The following is a 20,686-nucleotide window of genomic DNA, read 5'->3' as shown; positions in this document are numbered from 1 at the left end:
ATTGTGCTCAATTGGTGAAGATGGTTTCAGAAACAGAAGAGTGGCCAGCCTTTGCAAGTTATTTGGAAGACATAAAGTTCTTGAAGAGAAGTTTCAACAGCTCAGAGATCATTCATATACCACAGACACATAACTCAAAGGCGGATAGTCTAGCACGCAGTGCAAGGAAACAACCGTCGTTTGTCGTTCATATGGATGCAGAGTTACCGGGATGGTTCGCAGAGTCTATATGAATCTGTTTTGCTGCTGACAAAAAAAAAATCACTATTTTCTTAAAAACGGAGAAAACAAATGCTTCAAACCTCTTTGAACATCATCATATGTTAGTGCAGGATCCAACTATCCATTAAAACAATTTTGTCGTATTTTTTTAAATTTCCCAAAATCTATGTGTTAACTAACCGCTACGAAAATATTAAGTTTTTGGTAAATACTTTATATACTAAGCCTATAATCTTTAGTATTGTTTTAAAATTTATAATCATATTATACCTTTGTATTGATGTATGCTAAACTCTCTTTCATGGTAAAAGAGTATCGTTCAATTTTTTTTTTATAAATTAATTTAGGAAAACTTCATAAACTCCCTAAATTAGTGGACTAACAATTATAAAATCGCTATTCGGTAGAGAAATGAAGACAAGAAAGGTTTCAAACCTCTTTGACCATCATTATATATTTGTACAAGAGATAACTATGAGTTAAAAAAATATTGTTATATTTTTTGAATTTTTCTCAAAATCTATGTGTTAACCCCTACGAAAATATTGAGTTTTTGGTTAATGTTTTATATATTGAAGCCTATAATCTTTAGTGTTGTTTTAAAATTTCTAACCATATTCTACATTTTATTAATGTATTTTAAGCTCTTTTACATTGTATATGAGAATCTTTATATTTTTTTATCAATTAATTTAGTCAAACTTCATAATACTCCCTAAATCGAAGGAATAACCATTATAAAATCACTATTTTCTTAAAACACAGAGACAATAAAGGCTCCAAACCTCTTTGAACATCATCATGTGTTAGTGCAGGATGAAACTATGCATTAAAACAATTTTTTCGTATTTTTTGAAATTTCTCAAATTTATGTATTAACCCCTACGATAATATTGAGTTTTTTGTAAATACATTATATACTGAAGTCTATAATCTTTAGTGTTGTTTTAAAATTTCTAATTATATTCTACATTTGCATTAATGTATGCTAAATTCTCTTTCATGGTAAATGAGTATCGTTCAATTTTTTTTATTAATTAATTTAGTAAAATTTCATAATACTCCCTAAACCAATGGCATAACGACTATAAAATCACTATTTTCTTGAAAAACGTAGACAACAAAGGTTCCAAACCTCTTTGAACATCATCATATGTTAGTGCAGGATGCAACTATGCATTAAAACAATTTTGTCGTTTTTTTTTAATTTTCTCAAAATCTTTGTGTTAACCCCTACGAAAATATTGAATTTTTGGTAAATACTTTATATACTGAAGCCTATAATCTTTAGTGTTGTTTTATAATTTCTAATCATATTCTACATTTGTACTAATGTATTCAAAACTCTCTTTCATTGTAAATGAGTATCGTTCAATTTTGTTTATAAATTAATTTAGTAAAACTTCATATACTCCGTAAATTAGTGGAATAACCATTATAAAATCGCTATTCTCTAGAGATATGGAGACAACAAAGGCTCCAAACATCTTTGAACATCATCGTATATTAGTGCAGGATGCAACTACGCATTAAAATAATATTATTACATTTTTTGAATTTTTTTCAAAATCTATGTGTTAACAACCCCTACGAAAATATTGAGTTTTTGGTAAATGTTTTATATACTGAAGCGTATAATCTTTAGTGTTGTTTTGAAATTTCAAACCATATTCTGCATTTGTATTAATGTATTTTAAGCTCTTTTTCATGGTATATAAAATCGTTATAATTTTTTTATCAATTAATTTAGTAAAACTTCATAATACTTCCAAAATCGATTAAATAACCACTATAAAATCACTATTTTCTTGAAAAAAGAGACAACAAAGGCTCCAAACCTCTTTGACCCGAATTATATATTTGTACAGGAGACAACTATGTATAAAGAAATATTGTTATATTTTCTGAATTTTTCTCAAAAACTATGTGTTAACCCCTACGAAAATATTGAGTTATAGGTAAATGTTTTATATACTGAAGCCTATAATATTTAGTGTTGTTTCAAAATTTTCACCATATTCTCCATTTGTATTATTGTATTTTAAGCTCTTTTCATGGTAAACGAGAATCGTTATAATTTTGTTATCAATTAATTTAGTAAAATTTCATAATACTCCCTAAATCGATGGCATAACGACTATAAAATCACTATTTTCTTGAAAAACGTAGACAACAAAGGTTCCAAACCTCTTTGAACATCATCATATGTTAGTGCAGGATGCAACTATGCATTAAAACAATTTTGTCGTTTTTTTTTAATTTTCTCAAAATCTTTGTGTTAACCCCTACGAAAATATTGAATTTTTGGTAAATACTTTATATACTGAAGCCCTGTTGTTTTAAAATTTGTAACCATATTCTGCATTTATATTAATGTATTTTGAGCTCTTTTTCAAGGTATATGAGAATCTTTATAATTTTCTTATAAATTAATTTAGTAATACTCCATATATTTCCTAAATTAGTGGAATAACCATTGTAAAATCGCTATTTTCTAGAGAAATGGCGACAAAAAAGGTTCCAAACCTCTTTGACCATCATTATATATTAGTACAGGAGACACCAATGTATTAAAGCAATATTGTTATATTTTTTGAATTTTTTCAAAATCCATGTGATAACCTCTACGAAAATATTGAGTTTTTGGTAAATGTTTTATAAACTGAAGCCTATAATCTTTAGTGTTATTTTAAAATTTCTAACTTTATTCTACATTTGTATTAGTTTATTTTATTCTCTTTATCATGATATATGAGAAACGTTATAATTTTTTTATCAATTAGTTTAGTAAAACTTCATAATACACCCTAAATCGATTGAATAACCACTATAAAATCGATATTTTCTTGAAAAAAGGAGACAACAAAGACTCCAAACCTCTTTGAACATCATCATATATTTGTGCAGGGTGCAACTGTGCATTAAAACAATACTGTTATATTTTTTGAATTTTTCTTAGAATCTATGTGTTAACCCCCTACGAAAATATTTAGTTTTTGGTAAATAATTTATATACTGAAGCCTCTAATCTTTAGTGTTGTTTTAAAATTTCTAACCATATTCTCCATTTGTACTAATTTATTTAAAGCTCTTTTTCACGGTCTATGAGAATAGTTAGAATTTTTTTTATCAATTAATTTAGTAAAACTTCATAATACTCCCTAAATCGATGGAATAACCACTATAAAATCACTATTTTCTTGAAAAACGGAGATAACAAAGGCTCCAAACCTCTTTGAACATCATCATATGTTAGTGCAGGATCCAACTATCCATTAAAAATATTTTGTCGTATTTTTTGAAATTTCCCAAAATCTATGTGTTAACTAACCGCTACGAAAATATTAAGTTTTTTGTAAATATTTTATATACTATGCCTATAATCTTTAGTGTTGTTTTAAACTTTCTAACCATATTATACATTTGTATTGATGTATGCTAAACTATCTTTCATGGTAATAGAGTATCGTTCAATTTTTTTTATAAATTAATTTAGGAAAACTTCATAAACTCTCTAAATTAGTGGATTAACAATTATAAAATCGCTATTCGGTAGAGAAATGGAGACAAAAAAAGTTCCAAACCTCTTTGACCATCATTATATATTGTACAGGAGATAAGTTTGTGTTAAAGCAATATTGTTATATTTTTAAAAATTTTCTCAAAATCGATGTGTTAACCCCTACGAAAATATTAAGTTTTTGGTTAATGTTTTATATACTTAAGCCTATAATCTTTAGTGTTGTTTTAAAATTTCTAACCATATTCTACATTTTTATTAATGTATTTTAAGCTCTTTTTCATTGTATATGAGAATCGTTATAATTTTTTTATCAATTAATTTAGTCAAACTTTATAATACTCCTTAAATCGAAAGAATAACCACTATAAAATCACTATTTTCTTGACAAACGGAGACAATAAAGGCTCCAAACCTCTTTGGACATCATCATGTGTTAGTGCAGGATGCAACTATGCAAGAAAACAATTTTTTCGTATTTTTTGAAATTTCTCAAATTTATGTATTAACCCCTACGATAATATTGAGTTTTTTTGTAAATACTTTATATACTGAAGTCTATAATCTTTAGTGTTGTTTTAAAATTTCTAACAATATTCTTCATTTGCATTAATGTATGCTAAACTCTCTTTCATGGTAAATGAGTATCGTTCAATTTTGTTTATAAATTAATTTAGTAATATTTCATAATACTCCCTAAACCAATGGAATAACGACTATAAAATCACTATTTTCTTGAAAAACGGAGACAACAAAGGTTCCAAACCTCTTTGAACATCATCATATATTAGTGCAGCATGCAACTATGCATTAACACAATTTTGTCGTATTTTTTTTAATTTTCTCAAAATCTTTCTGTCAACCCCTACGAAAATATTGAATTTTTGGTGAATACTTTATATACCGAAGCCTATAATCTTTAGTGTTGTTTTATAATTTCTAATCATATTCTACATTTGTATTAATGTATTCAAAACTCTCTTTCATTGTGAATGAGTTTCGTTCAATTTTGTTTATAAATTAATTTAGTAAAACTTCATATACTCCCTAAATTAGTGGAATAGCCATTATAAAATCGCTATTCTCTAGAGAAATGGAGACAACAAAGGCTCAAAACATCTTTGAACATCATCATATATTAGTGCAAGATGCAACTATGCATTAAAACAATATTATTACATTTTTTGAAATTTTCTCAAAATCTATGTGTTAACCCCCCTACGAAAATATTGAGTCTTTGGTAAATGTTTTATATACTGAAGCGTATAATCTTTTGTTGTTTTAAAATTTCTAACCATATTCTGCATTTGTATTAATGTATTTTTATCTTTTTTTTATGGTATATGAGAATCGTTATAATTTTTTTATCAATTAATTTAATAAACTTCATAGTACTTCCAAAATCGATTAAATAACCACTATAAAATCACTATTTTCTTGAAAAACAGAAACAACAAAGGCTCCAAACCTCTTTGACCATCATTATATATTTGTACAGGAGTCAACTATGTATAAAGCAATATTGTTATATTTTCTGAATTTTTCTCAAAAATTATGTGTTAACCCATACGAAAATATTGAGTTATAGGTAAATGTTTTATATACTGAAGCCTATAATCTTTATCGTTGTTTTAAAATTTTCATCTTATTCTCCATTTCTATCAATGTATTTTAATATCTTTTCATGGTATATGAGAATCATTATAATTTTGTTATCAATTAATTTAGTAAAACTTCATAATACTCCCTAAATCGATAGAATAACCACTATAAAATCACTATTTTCTTGAAAAACGGAGACAACAACGGCTCCAAACCTCTTTGAACATCATCATATATTAGTGCAGGATCCAACTATCCATTAAAACAATTTTGTTGTATTTTTTTGAAATTTCCCAAAATCTATGTGTTAACTAACCGCTACGAAAATATTAAGTTTTTGGTAAATACTTTATATACTAAGCCTATAATCTTTAGTGTTGTTTTAAAATTTCTAATCATATTCTACATTTTTATTAATGTATTTTAAGCTCTTTTTCATTGTATATGAGAATCGTTATAATTTTTTTATCAATTAATTTAATAAACTTCATAGTACTTCCAAAATCGATTAAATAACCACTATAAAATCACTATTTTCTTGAAAAACGAAGACAACAAAGGCTTCAAACCTCTTTGAACATCATCATATATTTGTGCAGGATGCAATTGTGCATTAAAACAATATTGTTATATTTTTTGAAATTTTCTCAAAATCTATGGGTTAACTAACCCCTACGAAAATATTGAGGTTTTGGTAAATGTTTTATATACTGAAGCCTATAATCTATAGTGTTGTTCTAAAATTTCTAACCATATTTTACATTTTTATTAATGTATGCTAAACTCTCTTTCGTGGTAAATGAGTATAGTTCTATTTTTTATAAATTAATTTAGTAATACTCCATATATTCCCTAAATTAGTGGAATAACCATTATAAAATCGTTATTTTCTAGATAAATAGTGACAAAAAATGTTTCAAACCTCTTTGACCATCATTATATATTAGTACAGAAGACAACTATGTATTAAAGAAATATTGTTATATTTTTTGAATTTTTTCTAAATCTATGTGATAACCTCTACGAAAATATTGAGTTTTTGGTAAATGTTTTATAAACTGAAGCCTATAATCTTCAGTGTTATTTTAAAATTTCTAACTTTATTCTACGTTTGTATTAATTTATTTTAAGCTATTTTTCATGGTATATGAGAAATGTTATAATTTTTTTATCAATTAATTTAGTAAAACTTAAATGTGTCCCTAAATCAATGGAATAACCACTATAAAATCGCTATTTTCTTGAAAAAATGAGACAACAAAGGCCCCAAACCTTTTTGAACATCATCATATATTTGTACAGGATGCAACTGTGCATTAAAATAATATTATTATATTTTTTGAATTTTTCTCAAAATATATGTGTTAACCTTACGAAAATATTGAGTTATAGGTAAATATTTTATATACTGAAGCCTATAATCTTTAGTGTTGTTTTAAAATTTATAACTGTATTCTCCATTTGTACTAATTTATTTTAAGCTTTTTTTCATGGTATATGAGAATAGTTATAATTTTTTATCAATTAATTTAGTAAAACTTCATAATACTCCCTAAATCGATGGAATAACCACTATAAAATCACTATTTTCTTAAAAAATGGAGACAAGAAAGGCTCTAAACCTCTTTGAACATCATCGTATGTTAGTGCAGGATCCAACTATCCATTAAAAGAATTTTTTCGTATTTTTTGAAATTTCCCAAAATCTATGTGTTAACTAACCACTACGAAAATATTAAGTTTTTGGTCAATACTTTATATACTAAGCCTATAATCTTTAGTGTTGTTTTAAAATTTCTAACCATATTCTACATATGTATTGATGTATGCTAAACTCTCTTTCATGGTAAATGAGTATCGTTCAACTTTTTTTATAAATTAATTTAGGAAAACTTCATAAACTCCCTAAATTATTGGATTAACAATGATAAAATCGCTATTCAGTAGAGAAATGTAGACAAAAAAGGTTCCAAACCTCTTTGACCATCATTATATATTTTTACAGGAGATAACTATGTGTTAAAGCAATATTGTTATATTTTTTGAACTTTTCTCAAGTGTTAGCCCCTACAAAAATATTGAGTTTTTGGTTAATGTTTTATATACTGAAGCCTATAATCTTTAGTGTTGTTTTTAAATTTCTAACCATGTTCTACATTTTTATTAATGTATTTTAAGCTCTTTTTCATTGTATATGAGAATCGTTATAATTTTTTTATCCATTAATTTAGTCAAACTTCATAATACTCCCTAAATCGATGGAATAACCACTATAAAATCACTATTTTCTGGACAAACGGAGACAATAAAGGTTTCAAACTTATGTTAGTGAAGGATGCAACTATGCATTAAAAAAAATTTTGTCGTATTTTTTGAAATTTCTCAAATTTATGTATTAACCCCTACGATAATATTGAGTTTTTTGTAAATACTTTATATACTGAAGTCTATAATTTTTAGTGTTGTTTTAAAATTTCTAACCATATTCTACATTTGTATTAATGTATGCTAAACTCTCTTTCATGGTAAATGAGTATCGTTCAATTTTGTTTATAAATTAATTTAGTAAAATTTCATAATACTCTCTAAATCAATGGAATAACGACTATAAAATCACTATTTTTTTTTGAAAACGGAGACAAAAAAGGCTCCAAACCTCTTTGAACATCATCATATGTTAGTGCAAGATGCAACTATGCATTAAAACAATTTTGTCGTATTTATTTTAATTTTCTCAAAATCTATGTGTGTTTTAAAATTTCTAATCATATTCTACACTTGTATTAATGTATGCTAAACTCTCTTTCATGGTAAATGAATATCGTTCAATTTTGTTTATAAATTAATTTAGTGAAACTTCGTATACTCTCTAAATTAGTTACTCTCTAAATTAGTGGAATAATCATTATAAAATCACTCTTTTCTAGAGAAATGGAGACAAAAAAAGGTTTCAAACATCTTTGACAATCATTAAATATTTGTACAGGAGACAACTATGTGTTAGAGAAATATTGTTATATTTTTTGAAATTTTCTCAAAATCTATGTGTTAACCTCTAAGAAAATATTGAGTTTTTTTGTAAATGTTTTATATACTGAAGCCTATAATCTTTAGTGTTGTTTTAAAATTTCTAATCATATTCTACACTTGTATTAATGTATGCTAAACTCTCTTTCATGGTAAATGAATATCGTTCAATTTTGTTTATAAATTAATTTAGTGAAACTTCGTATACTCTCTAAATTAGTTACTCTCTAAATTAGTGGAATAATCATTATAAAATCACTCTTTTCTAGAGAAATGGAGACAAAAAAAGGTTTCAAACATCTTTGACAATCATTAAATATTTGTACAGGAGACAACTATGTGTTAGAGAAATATTGTTATATTTTTTGAAATTTTCTCAAAATCTATGTGTTAACCCCTACGAAAATATTGAGTTTTTGGTAAATGTTTTATATACTGAAGCCTATAATCTTTAGTGTTGTTTTAAAATTTCTAATCATATTCTACATTTGTATTAATGTATTTTAAGCTCTTTTTCAAGGTATATGAGAATCGTTATATTTTTTTATCAATTAATTTAGTAAAACTTCATAATACTTTCTAAATCGATGGAATAACCACTATAAAATCGCTATTTTCTTGAAAAAAAGGAGACAACAAAGGCTCCAAACCTTTTGAACATCATCATATATTTGTGCAGGATGCAACTGTGCATTAAAAAATCAAACTTCAGTGCATTATATTTGGAGGGAGAGAAATAGGAGGAGACATGGGGAACAAGGATCTTCTCACTGTCTTCTTACTAAGCTCATTGAAAAAACTGTAAGGAATAAGCTTTATATCATTCAAGGGAGGGATAAGAAGTATGAAGGAGGATTGCAGTTTTGGTTTGGAACAAGATAAGCTTGGTTGTCCTAGTAGGAGTGAGAGCTAGGTGCCCAGTAGGAGTGAGAGATGGGTAAGTTCTTCAGGGTGGAGGAATGTCCTAGTAGGAGTGAGAGCTAGGTGCCTAGTAGGAGTGAGGGCTAGGTATTGAAGAAGTTCTTTTGAGTGATGGAAGAGAAGTTGATTGGAGTAGTAGTATGAGTTTTTTGATTTTCTAGTATAGTTTCTATAAGAAAGGACTCACTTAGTGTTGTAAAAAGGTTTTTTTTCTTTTGAATTCAATTTAACATTCAATTCAAAAAAAAAAAAACTGTGCATTAAAACAATATTGTTATATTTTTTGAATTTTTCTCAAAATCTATGTGTTAACCCCTACCAAAATATTGAGTTTTTGGTAAATATTTTATATACTGAAGCCTATAATCTTTAGTGTTGTTTTAAAATTTCTAACCATATTCTCCACTTGTATTAATTTATTTTAAGCTCTTTTTTCATGGTATATGAGAATAGTTATAATTATTTTATCAATTAATTTAGTAAAACTTCATAATACTCCCTAAATCGATGGAATAACCACTATAAAATCACTATTTTCTTGAAAAACGGAGACAACAAAGGCTCCAAACCTCTTTGAACATCATCATATGTTAGTGCAGGATCCAACTATCCATTAAAAAAATTGTCGTATTTTTTGAAATTTCCCAAAATCTATGTGTTAACTAACCGCTACGAAAATATTAAGTTTTTGGTAAATACTTCATATACTAAGCCTATAATATTTAGTGTTGTTTTAAAATTTCTAACCATATTCTACATTTGTATTGATGTATGTTAAACTCTCTTTCATGGTAAATGAGTATCGTTCAATTGATTTTTATAAATTAATTAAGGAAAACTTCATATATTCTTTAAATTAGTGGACTAACCATTATAAAATTGGTATTCTTTAGTGTTGTTTTAAAATTTCTAACCATATTCTACCTTTGTATTAATGTATGCTAAACTCTCTTTCATGGTAAATGAGTATCGTTCCATTTTGTTTATAAATTAATTTAGTAAAATTTCATAATACTCCCTAAATCAATGGAATAACGACTATCAAATCACTATTTATTTAAAAACGGAGACAACAAAGGCTCCAAACCTCTTTGAACATCATCATATGTTAGTGCAGAATGCAACTATGCATTAAAACAATTTTGTCGGTTTTTAAAAAAATTTCTCAAAATCTATGTGTTAAAAATATTGAATTTTTGGTAAATACTTTATATACTGAAGCCTATAATCTTTAGTGTGTTTTAAAATTTCTAACCATAATCTACATTTGTATTAATATATGCTAAACTATCTTTCATAGTAAATGAGTATCGTTCAATTTTGTTTATAAATGAATTTAGTGAAACTCCATATACTCTCCAAATTAGTGGAATAACCATTATAAAATCGCTATTTTCTAGAGAAATGGAGACAAAAAAGGTTTCAAAACTCTTTGACCATCATTATATATTAGTACAGGAGACAACTATGTATTATAGCAATATTGTTATATTTTTTGAAATTTTCTCAAAATCTATGTGTTAAAAATATTGAATTTTTTGTAAATACTTTATATTCTGAAGCCTATAATCTTTAGTGTTGTTTTAAAATTTTTAAACATATTCTACATTTGTATTAATGTATTTTAAGCTCTTTTTCATGCTATATGAGAACCATTATAATTTTTTTATCAATTAATTTAGTAAAACTTTATAATACTCCCTAAATCGATGGAATAACCACTATAAAATCACTATTTTCTTGAAAAATGGAGACAACAAAGGCTCCAGCCCTCTTTGAACATCATCATATGTTAGTGCAGGATGCAACTATGCATTAAAAAAAATTTGTCGTATTTTTTGAAATTTTCTCAAAATGTATGTGTTCCCCTACAAAAATATTGAGTTTTTGGTAAATATTTTATATACTGAAGCCTATAATCTTTAGTGTTGTTTTATAATTTCTAATCATATTCTACATTTGTATTAATGTATGTTAAACTCTCTTTAATTGTAAATGAGTATCGTTCAATTATTTTTTATAAATTAATTTAGTAAAACTTCATATATTCCTTAAATTAGTGGACTAACCATTATAAAATTGATATTATCTAGAGAAATGGAGACAACAAAGGTTCTAAACCTCTTTGACTATCATCATATATTAGTACATGTGGCAAGACAACTATGTATTAAGGCAATATTGCTATATTTTTTTATTTTTTCTCAAAATCTATGTGTGAACCCCTACGAAAATATTAAGTTTTTGGTAAACACTTTATATACTGAAGCCTATAATCTTTAGTGTTGTTTTAAAATTTCTAACCATATTATACAATTGTATTAATGTATGCTAAACTCTCTTTCATGGTAAATGAACATCGTTCAATTGTTTTTATAAATTAATTTAGTAAAACTTCATAATACTCCTTAAATTAGTGGACTAACCATTATAAAATTGTTATTCTCTAGGGAAATGGAGGCAACATAGGTTTCAAACCTCTTTGACTATCATCATATATTAGTACATGAGACAACTATGTATTAAAACAATATTTTTATATTTTTTGAATTTTTCTCAAAATCTATGTGTTAACTCCTATGAAAATATTGAATTTTACGTTAAACGCTCTATATACTGAAGCTTATACTTTTTATTGTTGTTCTAAATTTTCTAACAATATTATAAATTTATATTAATGTATGTTAAACTCTCTTTCATGGTATATGCTTCAGTATACATGCTTCATTACGAGCTTGTACACATGCTTCTAGAGCTACTCGGTTAGCTACGGCACCCGGTGCATTTCCCCAAGGGTGGCCTATACGCACTATATACTGAAGTGTATACTTTTTAGTGTTGTTTTAAAAAATTTAAACACATTCTATATTTGTATTAATGTATGTTAAACTCTCTTTCATGATGCATGAAAATCATTTTAATTTTTTATCAATAAATTTAGTAAAACTTCACAATACTCCCTAAATCGGTGGAATAACCACTATTAAATCGCTATTCTCTTGAAAAATAGAGACAACAAAGGCTCAAACCTATTTGCATTTCATCATAAATGTTAGTGCAAGATGAAACTATGCATTAAAACAATATTATCATATTTTTTGAATTTTTTTCAAAATCTATGTGTTTAACCCCTACCAAATTTTTGAGTTTTTGGTAAATGTCTTATATACTGAAGCCTATAATCTTTAGTGTTGTTTTAAAATTTCTAACCACATTCTACATTTGTATTAATGTATTTTAATCTTTTTCATGGTATATGGGAATCGTTATAATTTGTTTATCAATTAATTTAGTAAAATTTCATAATGGTCTCTAAATCGATGGAATAACCACTATAAAATCACTATTTTCTTGAAAACGGAGACAACAAAGGTTTTAAACCTCTTTGAACATCATCATATGTTAGTACATGATGCAACTATGCATTAAAACGATATTATCGTATTTTTTGAATTTTTCTCAAAGTCTATGTGTTAACTAACCCCTACGAAAATATTGAGTTTTTGATAAATACTTTATATATTGAAGCCTATAATCTTTATTGTTGTTTTATAATTTATAATCATATTCTACATTTGTATTAATGTATGATAAACTCTATTTCATGGTAAATGAGCATCTTTCAATTGTTTTTATAAATTAATTTAGTAAAACTTCATATACTCCCTAAATTAGTGGACTAACCATTATAAAATCGCTATTATCTAGAGAAATGGAGACAAAAAAAGTTTCAAACCTGTTTGACCATCATTATATATTAGTACATGAGGAAAATTTGTATCAAATCAATATTGTTATTATTTTTGAATTTTCTCAAAATCTATGTGTTTAACCCCTACGAAAATATTGAGTTTTTGGTAAATAATGTATATATTGAAGCCTATAATCTTTAGTAAATTAGGGCAATTTTCTCTAATAGCTCTTTTTAAGTTTTTGTCACAAAAATAGCCTTTAAAAAAATGACCAAAATAATTTTTTTTTATTTTGAAAATTTTATTTTTTATTTTTTATTTTTAAAAATTTGAACATATCCCCAAAACCCAACTCATTAACTCTAAACCCTAAGTTTTAGATTAGTTAACCCTAAGGGTATAAATGCAAATTTTATTCTTCAATAAAATCTATTTTGGCCATTTTCTTCTCTGAAGGTCTATTTTTACGAAAATAAATTAATAAAAACTATCGAAGGGAATTTCTCTATAAATTAAGCGTTCTCATAAAAAAAGTATTAAACTTGATTAATTTAATTAACCACATGAATGACCTTTATAGCGGCTTCATGACCTTTAATTTTATAGCTTACAGGTTTGGTTATAGTACTGTGCTGTGTATGTATCTCTTCAAATTAGGAAAATGGCGTTACTTGTTCGTTAAGGTACAGTCTTTTAGAGTTTGTATCTTTAATTTCAGTGCAAGACAGCTTCTGAAGCATCCAAAAAAAGAGTGGATTAAATAAAAGTGTGTCAGGATCCTAACATTTATCTTAATGAACATATGATCAAAGATTAAACAAACTCTTCCCTTGTGACGATTATAAGATCACACGTTTTTGAAAATAAAAGGCAGATACATCACAGACCCCAAGTGTTTCAAGGACCTTGACCCAGAGATTTGATCTGCCAAGAATTTAATCGAGTGTGCCATGAAACACGCGGCTAAGCATCTGCTCGTTGTTGATTCAGTCATCACTGGCAACAACATAAGAAGATTCAGGGTCAGAAAGACTACAAGGAACAAAAAGCGTTGAGACATTGCTATATAACAAACAACAAAAAAGAGCGAGACAGAACACAAGATCTGACCTTTAAGAGCAACTGCGTTTGATGTTAAGACAAGCATATCTACAATGAAGATCACTGAAACTGGGAACTCCCAAACCTGTAACATATCTACTTTAGTATCGGTTTAAGAGCTTAGCACCAGAGCAAATAGAAGAAGCTATCTTAGTTCATTATTATTCAAAGACAAGACTCTGAGACATTCTACATGTAACATACCGGCATAGCAAATAGAAAGATCTTGATGTAACTTGAGATGAAGATCCCCAAAAGAATCTCTTTTCCTCTGCAAACCATAATACTAAGTTATCAAGGGCACAACATACAGATAGACTTTAGTGTGAATATCATCATAAATAAAACGTAGTAAATACCTGGAAGCACCGATTGATATAATCTTGGACGCAAGTGCAAATGATAAAACAAATGCAAAGTTTGCAGATAAGACATTAACCAGAACCTGATCAATGTATTATAATATATTATCTTATTCCTTCCAAAATCTATACAACTTCAATGGAAAAAAAGAACCAACAAACCTCTAGAGATGCAAGAACAAAGCTAATGGGCACGCTTGATTCATCATTGGTTCTTCTCAACAGCAAGCTTCTATCTTTAAATTTGTTAAAGGCTCTCCAAAATAATATGCTCTGTATAGTTACAATACAAAAGAAAAGGAAAGGATACAAGTATCTAGAAGAAGATAAGCCAAGACCAACTTCCACAACAGATGCTGCCAAATTGTGAAACCCTCTGAAGATCAGATAACAGAGTATGTGGTCTGATTCAGTAAAGAAGCTGTTTAAGCACTCGTGAACTGAAACAAAGTCTCTGCCTTTTTTACCTGAACGTAGACAGTTTCTTGAGTAAACACATTGTAGAGTAAGTGTCTATAAGCCTTTGTCTTGTGAAGTATCAAGTCGATGAATATAATCTGATAAAACGAAAACAAAAGAAAAATCAAATTTTGATGGAAACCCACGAAGCAGAAGATCATCAATTGAATATTTAAAAGACATACCATCAGCTCGCACTCGATGTATTCGTCTGCTACTTCGTTGCAATTCTCCTACAAAAGATGTAAACTTTTTGAGAACATTCAGTTGAAATTAAGAAGCCTAATTTCAGTTTTCGCACAAGCTTACGCATTTCATGAGACGAAAGTTGCCAGGAGAGTACTGAATCAGCAATGATTTAACCTTGTGGCCACACTCCACACACCTCTTCTCCTTCGCCATCTCTCGCCTTCTTTCTCTCCCAGTTTCATTTGGAGATCCCTTTCTCAGAGTTCGGTCTCTTCATCGCTACTGGGCCTTATATGGGCCGTGGGTTCAACTAAGCTCTTTATTATCTTTATGAGTTTCTCTGCAATGGGCAAGGCCTTATAACTATAGCCTTAGTAGGCTTGAAACTTTTTTATTTAATATGGAAATCCTTTGTATTCAGATTATTATTATTTTTTGTCAAAATTATATTTTGATTGGCATATAGGTTTGGCTGATTCAGGTTTATTGGTTGAAATAGTTTGGTTAGTGGGATAATTTGGATTTAGAAGAATTTTAAAATAACCAACATATAATTTCAAATTAACTTATAATTTGGATATCAAATGTTTCAAATTTTAATTTGTAATGGAATTAATCAAAAATTATTGTATTTTCTTAAGTTCAGATAAATTTAGTTCCTTAAATTCGGATAAATTATATTTAAATTTAAAATGTACTTTTACAAATTTTGATTAAATGTTTTTTTCCTGAAAGATAATTTCTTATAATTGGATGATACAAGGATCGAAGACGCAAGACTTCATTGATCAGATCGGGAATCTTCATGTTTTTCGACTGCTCAGCGTGCATTAGAGCTATCAACAACGAGATACATGTGAAGGAAATGTTTGGCATCAGCCCTGTTCGTTTTGAGATCGCCGCGTCTCGCTGACGCGATCAAAATTAAAGGAACGAAAACAGAATTTAAAAGGAAAAATAAAAGATGAGGTGAAGAAAATTTTGTGTTTCTTGTCGCTGGGATGAACGCGAACATATAAACATGGCCGCTGTTTATTTTAGCGACACCGGAACCACCGAATTCCTTTCATTACTTTGCCGCTGCGTCTTCTGTTTTACACTCGGGCAACCAGTAAAGAAGATAATCGTGACTAATTTTCAGCCGCTGACGCCAGTCGCAGCGATCTCGAAACGAACAGGGCTATCATCCGTCATATTCAACAGATTTCCTATGTCTTTGTCTCTCTATCACGTTCTCTCACATTTCTAGGCCAGAAATTTTGGAAGTCGATTATTAGGCCTAATAAAAACACTAGGCTTGTCTACTAGTGTAATGGGCCACATCTTGGACTAAACTCTTGGATCTGATTTCAATTATGTATTGGGTTTCATAAAAAAATGATATCAACTAGATCTCCAATTTAGTTCACAAATAATCTTTAACCTGTATTTCCAAACCAGATACGTATAACTGTACTGACTAAAAGGCTACACGCAAATAATTAAACAATATACTAACAAAGTAAGGTTGGTTGCAACTGAATTATCAATATTTGGAATGGAATGATTTAGAATGACTTATTCTATTAATTCCAAAAAAAAAAATATTATTTAACTTTAAATGGAATGGAATTATGGAATAGTCATTTCAATAATTCCACAAATAAATGAATAAAATAAAATAAAAATAATTACATAACAAATTTGATGAGGAAAAAAATGGAATGAATCTATTCCATTTTTAATGTATTCCATAATTACGAGTTAGAGGCTAAATGTGAAGTAAAAATCTTCTCTTTGGGGATAAAGTAAAAAAAAAGTTAAGGAAGATATCATACCTTTTGTGATTCATGTTCTAAAATATTATTACAAATTGAGATTGTGCTTCCATATCTTCTCTTTTTTTCTTCTCCACCCATAAGTTAACATACAAATCCCCTTTAGTTAAATCAAGCGAAGACAATAGTAACCAAACAATCTTAGACTGGACCATATGTGTTATAGAGAGATAGGTTAGATAGAGATGGGTTAGAGAGGCTTAAAGAGCTTTTGAAACTTCCCATTAGCTTAGAATGTACCATGAAACTTTGTCAGCTTAGCTAGAGATAGGCACAGATAGTACCATTTTATTAAATAAAATAAATAAGATTTTTATCCTTCTCACTTACCAGCTTATAACTGAAATTAAAGATGTAACACCTTTGATTCATGGATTGGTGTATATATCTGATCATTAAGAGTATGTATAGTTAATAACTCGAGATTATATAAGGATGTCAAATTTATTAATACATATAAGCTTCTTACAATATTGAAAGATGGGAGGTTTTCAACATATGGCATCTAGGGCTCAAGAACTCACATGTTGAAACCAGAACTCAAAACAAAACAAAAACAAACTTAAAACCAATATATATAATATAATCCCGGTGAAGTTCCTCACTACATTTTAAATTCCCCAATTGCCAAATTACATTATAATAATTTTAAAAGGATGAAACAAATGATGAATAGGAGACTCTTTGTTCTAAAAGTCTATGGACTTCCCTTTCCTCTTATATTCTTCATCCTCGCTTAACTGCATAGCCGAAGATGATTCTTCGTCTCTGATCACAACTGGAGAAGACGAAGAGTACCCAGCAACAGCCATTTCGCCACGTGCCTCCCCTGAAGAAGACGACTCCTCCACATCGACCCCAAACAGCCTTAGCTTCTTCGCCGTCCCCTCCTGCGGCGGCTGATGAGGAGGTAATATGGCGGAAGACGAAGGTACCCCCGTGGTCGGGTAAACAGGATAAGAGTTATAAACCAACGGCTCAGATCTTCCATACTGATAATGATGATGATGACCCCACGGTGATCCTGCGTAGTCAGGCCCTCCATAACCATACCCTGAAAAATCCCTCTCCTGAAATTGGTTATGATAAAAAGGTGGAAGCCTTTGGTAATGCGGCATGGAGTATCCCGACAAAGGATAGTAACCAGCAGATGGATAAGTCGGAGGCATGAAAAGCGGGTAATGATGATGGTGGTTTATGTTGTGTACGAGGTTCCTGTCGGCTCTATGCCTCCAGTCAACGTACAGTTTTTTGATTCGTTTCCCCGGTTCGGTATCGTCGAGGACGTAGCTACGGTGGAACGAGATGGTGTCTCCGCTTTCAAGGTTCTTGTCTTTGACGAAACGGACCCATCCTTTGGTCATCACGTAGCTCTGGCTACTGCTCCAGTACAAGTAACGAAACTTCCACATCTTGCCGTTCCTGTCTTGGAAATCCAACATCGTGCCGTTTTGAATTTCTTCCAAGGGGAAGTAGTTTTCTGCATGTTGCTTTGGAATCACGAGGCGGTTTAGTTTCCCGACGTCGCTTGTTGTTAGCACTTTGTCGAACATGTGCTCTCCCATCGCCATGTTGAAGTTGTTGTTGTTGTTGCCGGAGCCACTAGCCATCTAAATTAAAGTATATCAAACGTTGTTATATGGGTTCTTGAGATGATAGTGACACAGTTTAGATTTTGTAAAAGTTATCCAAATTTTAAATCTTAGTGGGTTATTGAAATCTAGATGACCCGATTCAAGATCTTCAAAAAGTGACCACAAAACATGATAGACAAGAGGATGAACCAATTCAAGATCATTCAAATGGTATTCAACTTTTTTCTTAAGGATTTGATGAGTGAATCTTAGCAAGATGATGACCCAATTGAAAGTTGTTCAACTATGAGATAATATTTATCAGAAACCAAATAAAACCCACAACCGCAATAGTAAGGTAATAAATCTAATATTAAAATCAAGAATCGAAGATCAAATGAAGAGCAAAACCCTAGAATCCAGAAGAAGAAGACAGACGTACTCTTTGTGTTTGCTTCTTCTTCTTCTGATATTTTCGTTGACTCCAAATATATATTAAAAAAAACGGAAAATGAAATCAATGGTTTTTCAATTTTAAACTGGGTTCTCTCTCTAGATGACTTTAAAGGGTGAAGAAAATAGTGGGTTTAAAAAATTTCTGGATGATAGAGAAGAACAACACATCTTAGAGAGAGTAAAAGGGACCCATGGATGGTGTGGTTCGGGTCATGTGAGAACTTCTTGTTTTTTTCAAGTTAGCTATAGACTTGGGGTAACTCTAGCAGTTTATATAGATATACAAATCTATACTTACATGTATTGTGTATATAAGGGGAGGTGAGATGAGGTGAGTGTGTCAAAGTTTTAAGCTTTTGATATCTGTATTTTTCCTCATTATTCATATCAGATCTTTTGTATTTAATGTTTTTGTTGATTTCTTCTTAATAGTTATTTTCAGCCAATTAGATAAATTACTCATATACTATGCCTAATTTGTGTGCATAAAAAATAAAATATTCCTAATTTGTGTGCATAAAAAATAAAATTCACTATAAATAGTACATTTCTAAGATATACATACTAGATAAACCCCATATAAACGTACACGTGGAAGAGTTGATTTTAATATGTACATATGTATATATAGAAATAAGAAAATTAAAATAATAAAATGACAAATTACAAGATAAATATAAGACCATATATTTTTTAATCTATATATGTATATCTAATGAACACAGTTAATCATAGATTACAGATATAAATTAAATAAGAATTATAAAATTATAAAATAAACATCCTTAATATACATATTGTTAAAATATATATATATATATATATATATATATATATATATATATTGTTAACTCTGCTAAAACATTTTCTGGAAAGTGATTCTAGTATTTTAATGTGAAACATTTTATTTATTTTGTTTTTAGTTGTAAGCAGTAAAATATCTTGTATAGTATAAATGATGTAATACTTTGTAATCATCATTTTTTGCTATTCTTTATAAAAGCACTGCTATATTAACTTTTCATGAATGTTTTTAAAACAATTGTAAAAAGGCTTGAAAACAAATGTCGTAGTATGCTTTTAAGTTGTTATATCATAAACAGTAAATATATTAAGGATTGTTTCAAGTTCAAATTAATATTTTCTCATGTGATAACCATTTTTTGCCTACAGGTGACAGTCTTCTAGATATTTTGAATAGTATATTTATCAGTTAATTATTTTGTTTCTGGTAAGTTGTAATTGACTTGGTATCTCGCCTGCTAACACCTGTGATTTAATCTGATATCTCAATTAAAACAATATGTGGTACTTGTCTAAATTTGTCAAAAAGTGAACACAAGTACCTTTATTAAGATTTTCTTTTCACTTCCCAGTTACATCAAATGGGTTATGAAAATAATTATTGTATTTTCCTCACTTTTTAATATTTACTGAACAAGTCACATGGATTATCATTCATGCCTAATAACATATACTGAGAAAACAAAAACTAGATAAGAGAGATGTTGCTAATCTTTATGTACTAATTCATCTGATTATGGTTGTTAGTTGTTACAAAACTCAAGTAGAGAGTAGGTCTAGCTTTGTATGTGCATCCATGATTTGTGGTCCAACGTTTGATACATCAGGAAATATGTACAAGTCAATGCATGAATGACTTTATGTCTAATTAAAGTTCTAAATAAATCCAAAAATATTTGGAATAAGTATTGGAATCTTATAGTTAAAGATTTGTTTTCAA

General features: G+C 28.7%; 2 protein-coding genes across 3 annotated transcripts; both read right to left on the bottom strand.

The window, feature by feature from the left end:
• Nucleotides 1–13,721: 13,721 nt before the first annotated feature.
• On the bottom strand, nt 13,722–15,342 carry LOC106316525 (protein arv1 homolog). Its single transcript, XM_013754426.1, has 9 exons — nt 15,216–15,342; nt 15,092–15,139; nt 14,915–15,004; nt 14,758–14,803; nt 14,610–14,683; nt 14,445–14,530; nt 14,290–14,356; nt 14,095–14,170; nt 13,722–13,980 (listed from the first exon to the last, which is right to left on the bottom strand). Exons 1-9 carry the CDS (start codon nt 15,306–15,308, stop codon nt 13,832–13,834), a joined length of 729 nt encoding a protein of 242 aa, XP_013609880.1. The 5' UTR covers nt 15,309–15,342; the 3' UTR covers nt 13,722–13,831.
• A 2,152-nt stretch (nt 15,343–17,494) lies between these two features.
• LOC106317192 (B3 domain-containing transcription factor NGA4) lies at nt 17,495–19,241 on the bottom strand. Of its 2 annotated transcripts, none has more exons than XM_013755042.1 (2): nt 19,109–19,241; nt 17,495–18,522 (listed from the first exon to the last, which is right to left on the bottom strand). In XM_013755042.1, exon 2 carries the CDS (start codon nt 18,520–18,522, stop codon nt 17,602–17,604), a length of 921 nt encoding a protein of 306 aa, XP_013610496.1. In that variant the 5' UTR covers nt 19,109–19,241; the 3' UTR covers nt 17,495–17,601. The 2 variants fall into 2 exon arrangements, with proteins under 2 accessions (XP_013610496.1, XP_013610495.1); XM_013755041.1 differs by lacking the exon at nt 19,109–19,241 and adding an exon at nt 18,929–18,958.
• Nucleotides 19,242–20,686: the final 1,445 nt, after the last annotated feature.

This window comes from Brassica oleracea, chromosome C9 (genome assembly GCF_000695525.1).
Source record: "Brassica oleracea var. oleracea cultivar TO1000 chromosome C9, BOL, whole genome shotgun sequence".
Classification (NCBI taxonomy): Eukaryota; Viridiplantae; Streptophyta; class Magnoliopsida; order Brassicales; family Brassicaceae; genus Brassica; species Brassica oleracea.
Note: the sequence above shows the minus strand (reverse complement) of the source record. Positions and strands in the feature narration are given on the sequence as shown.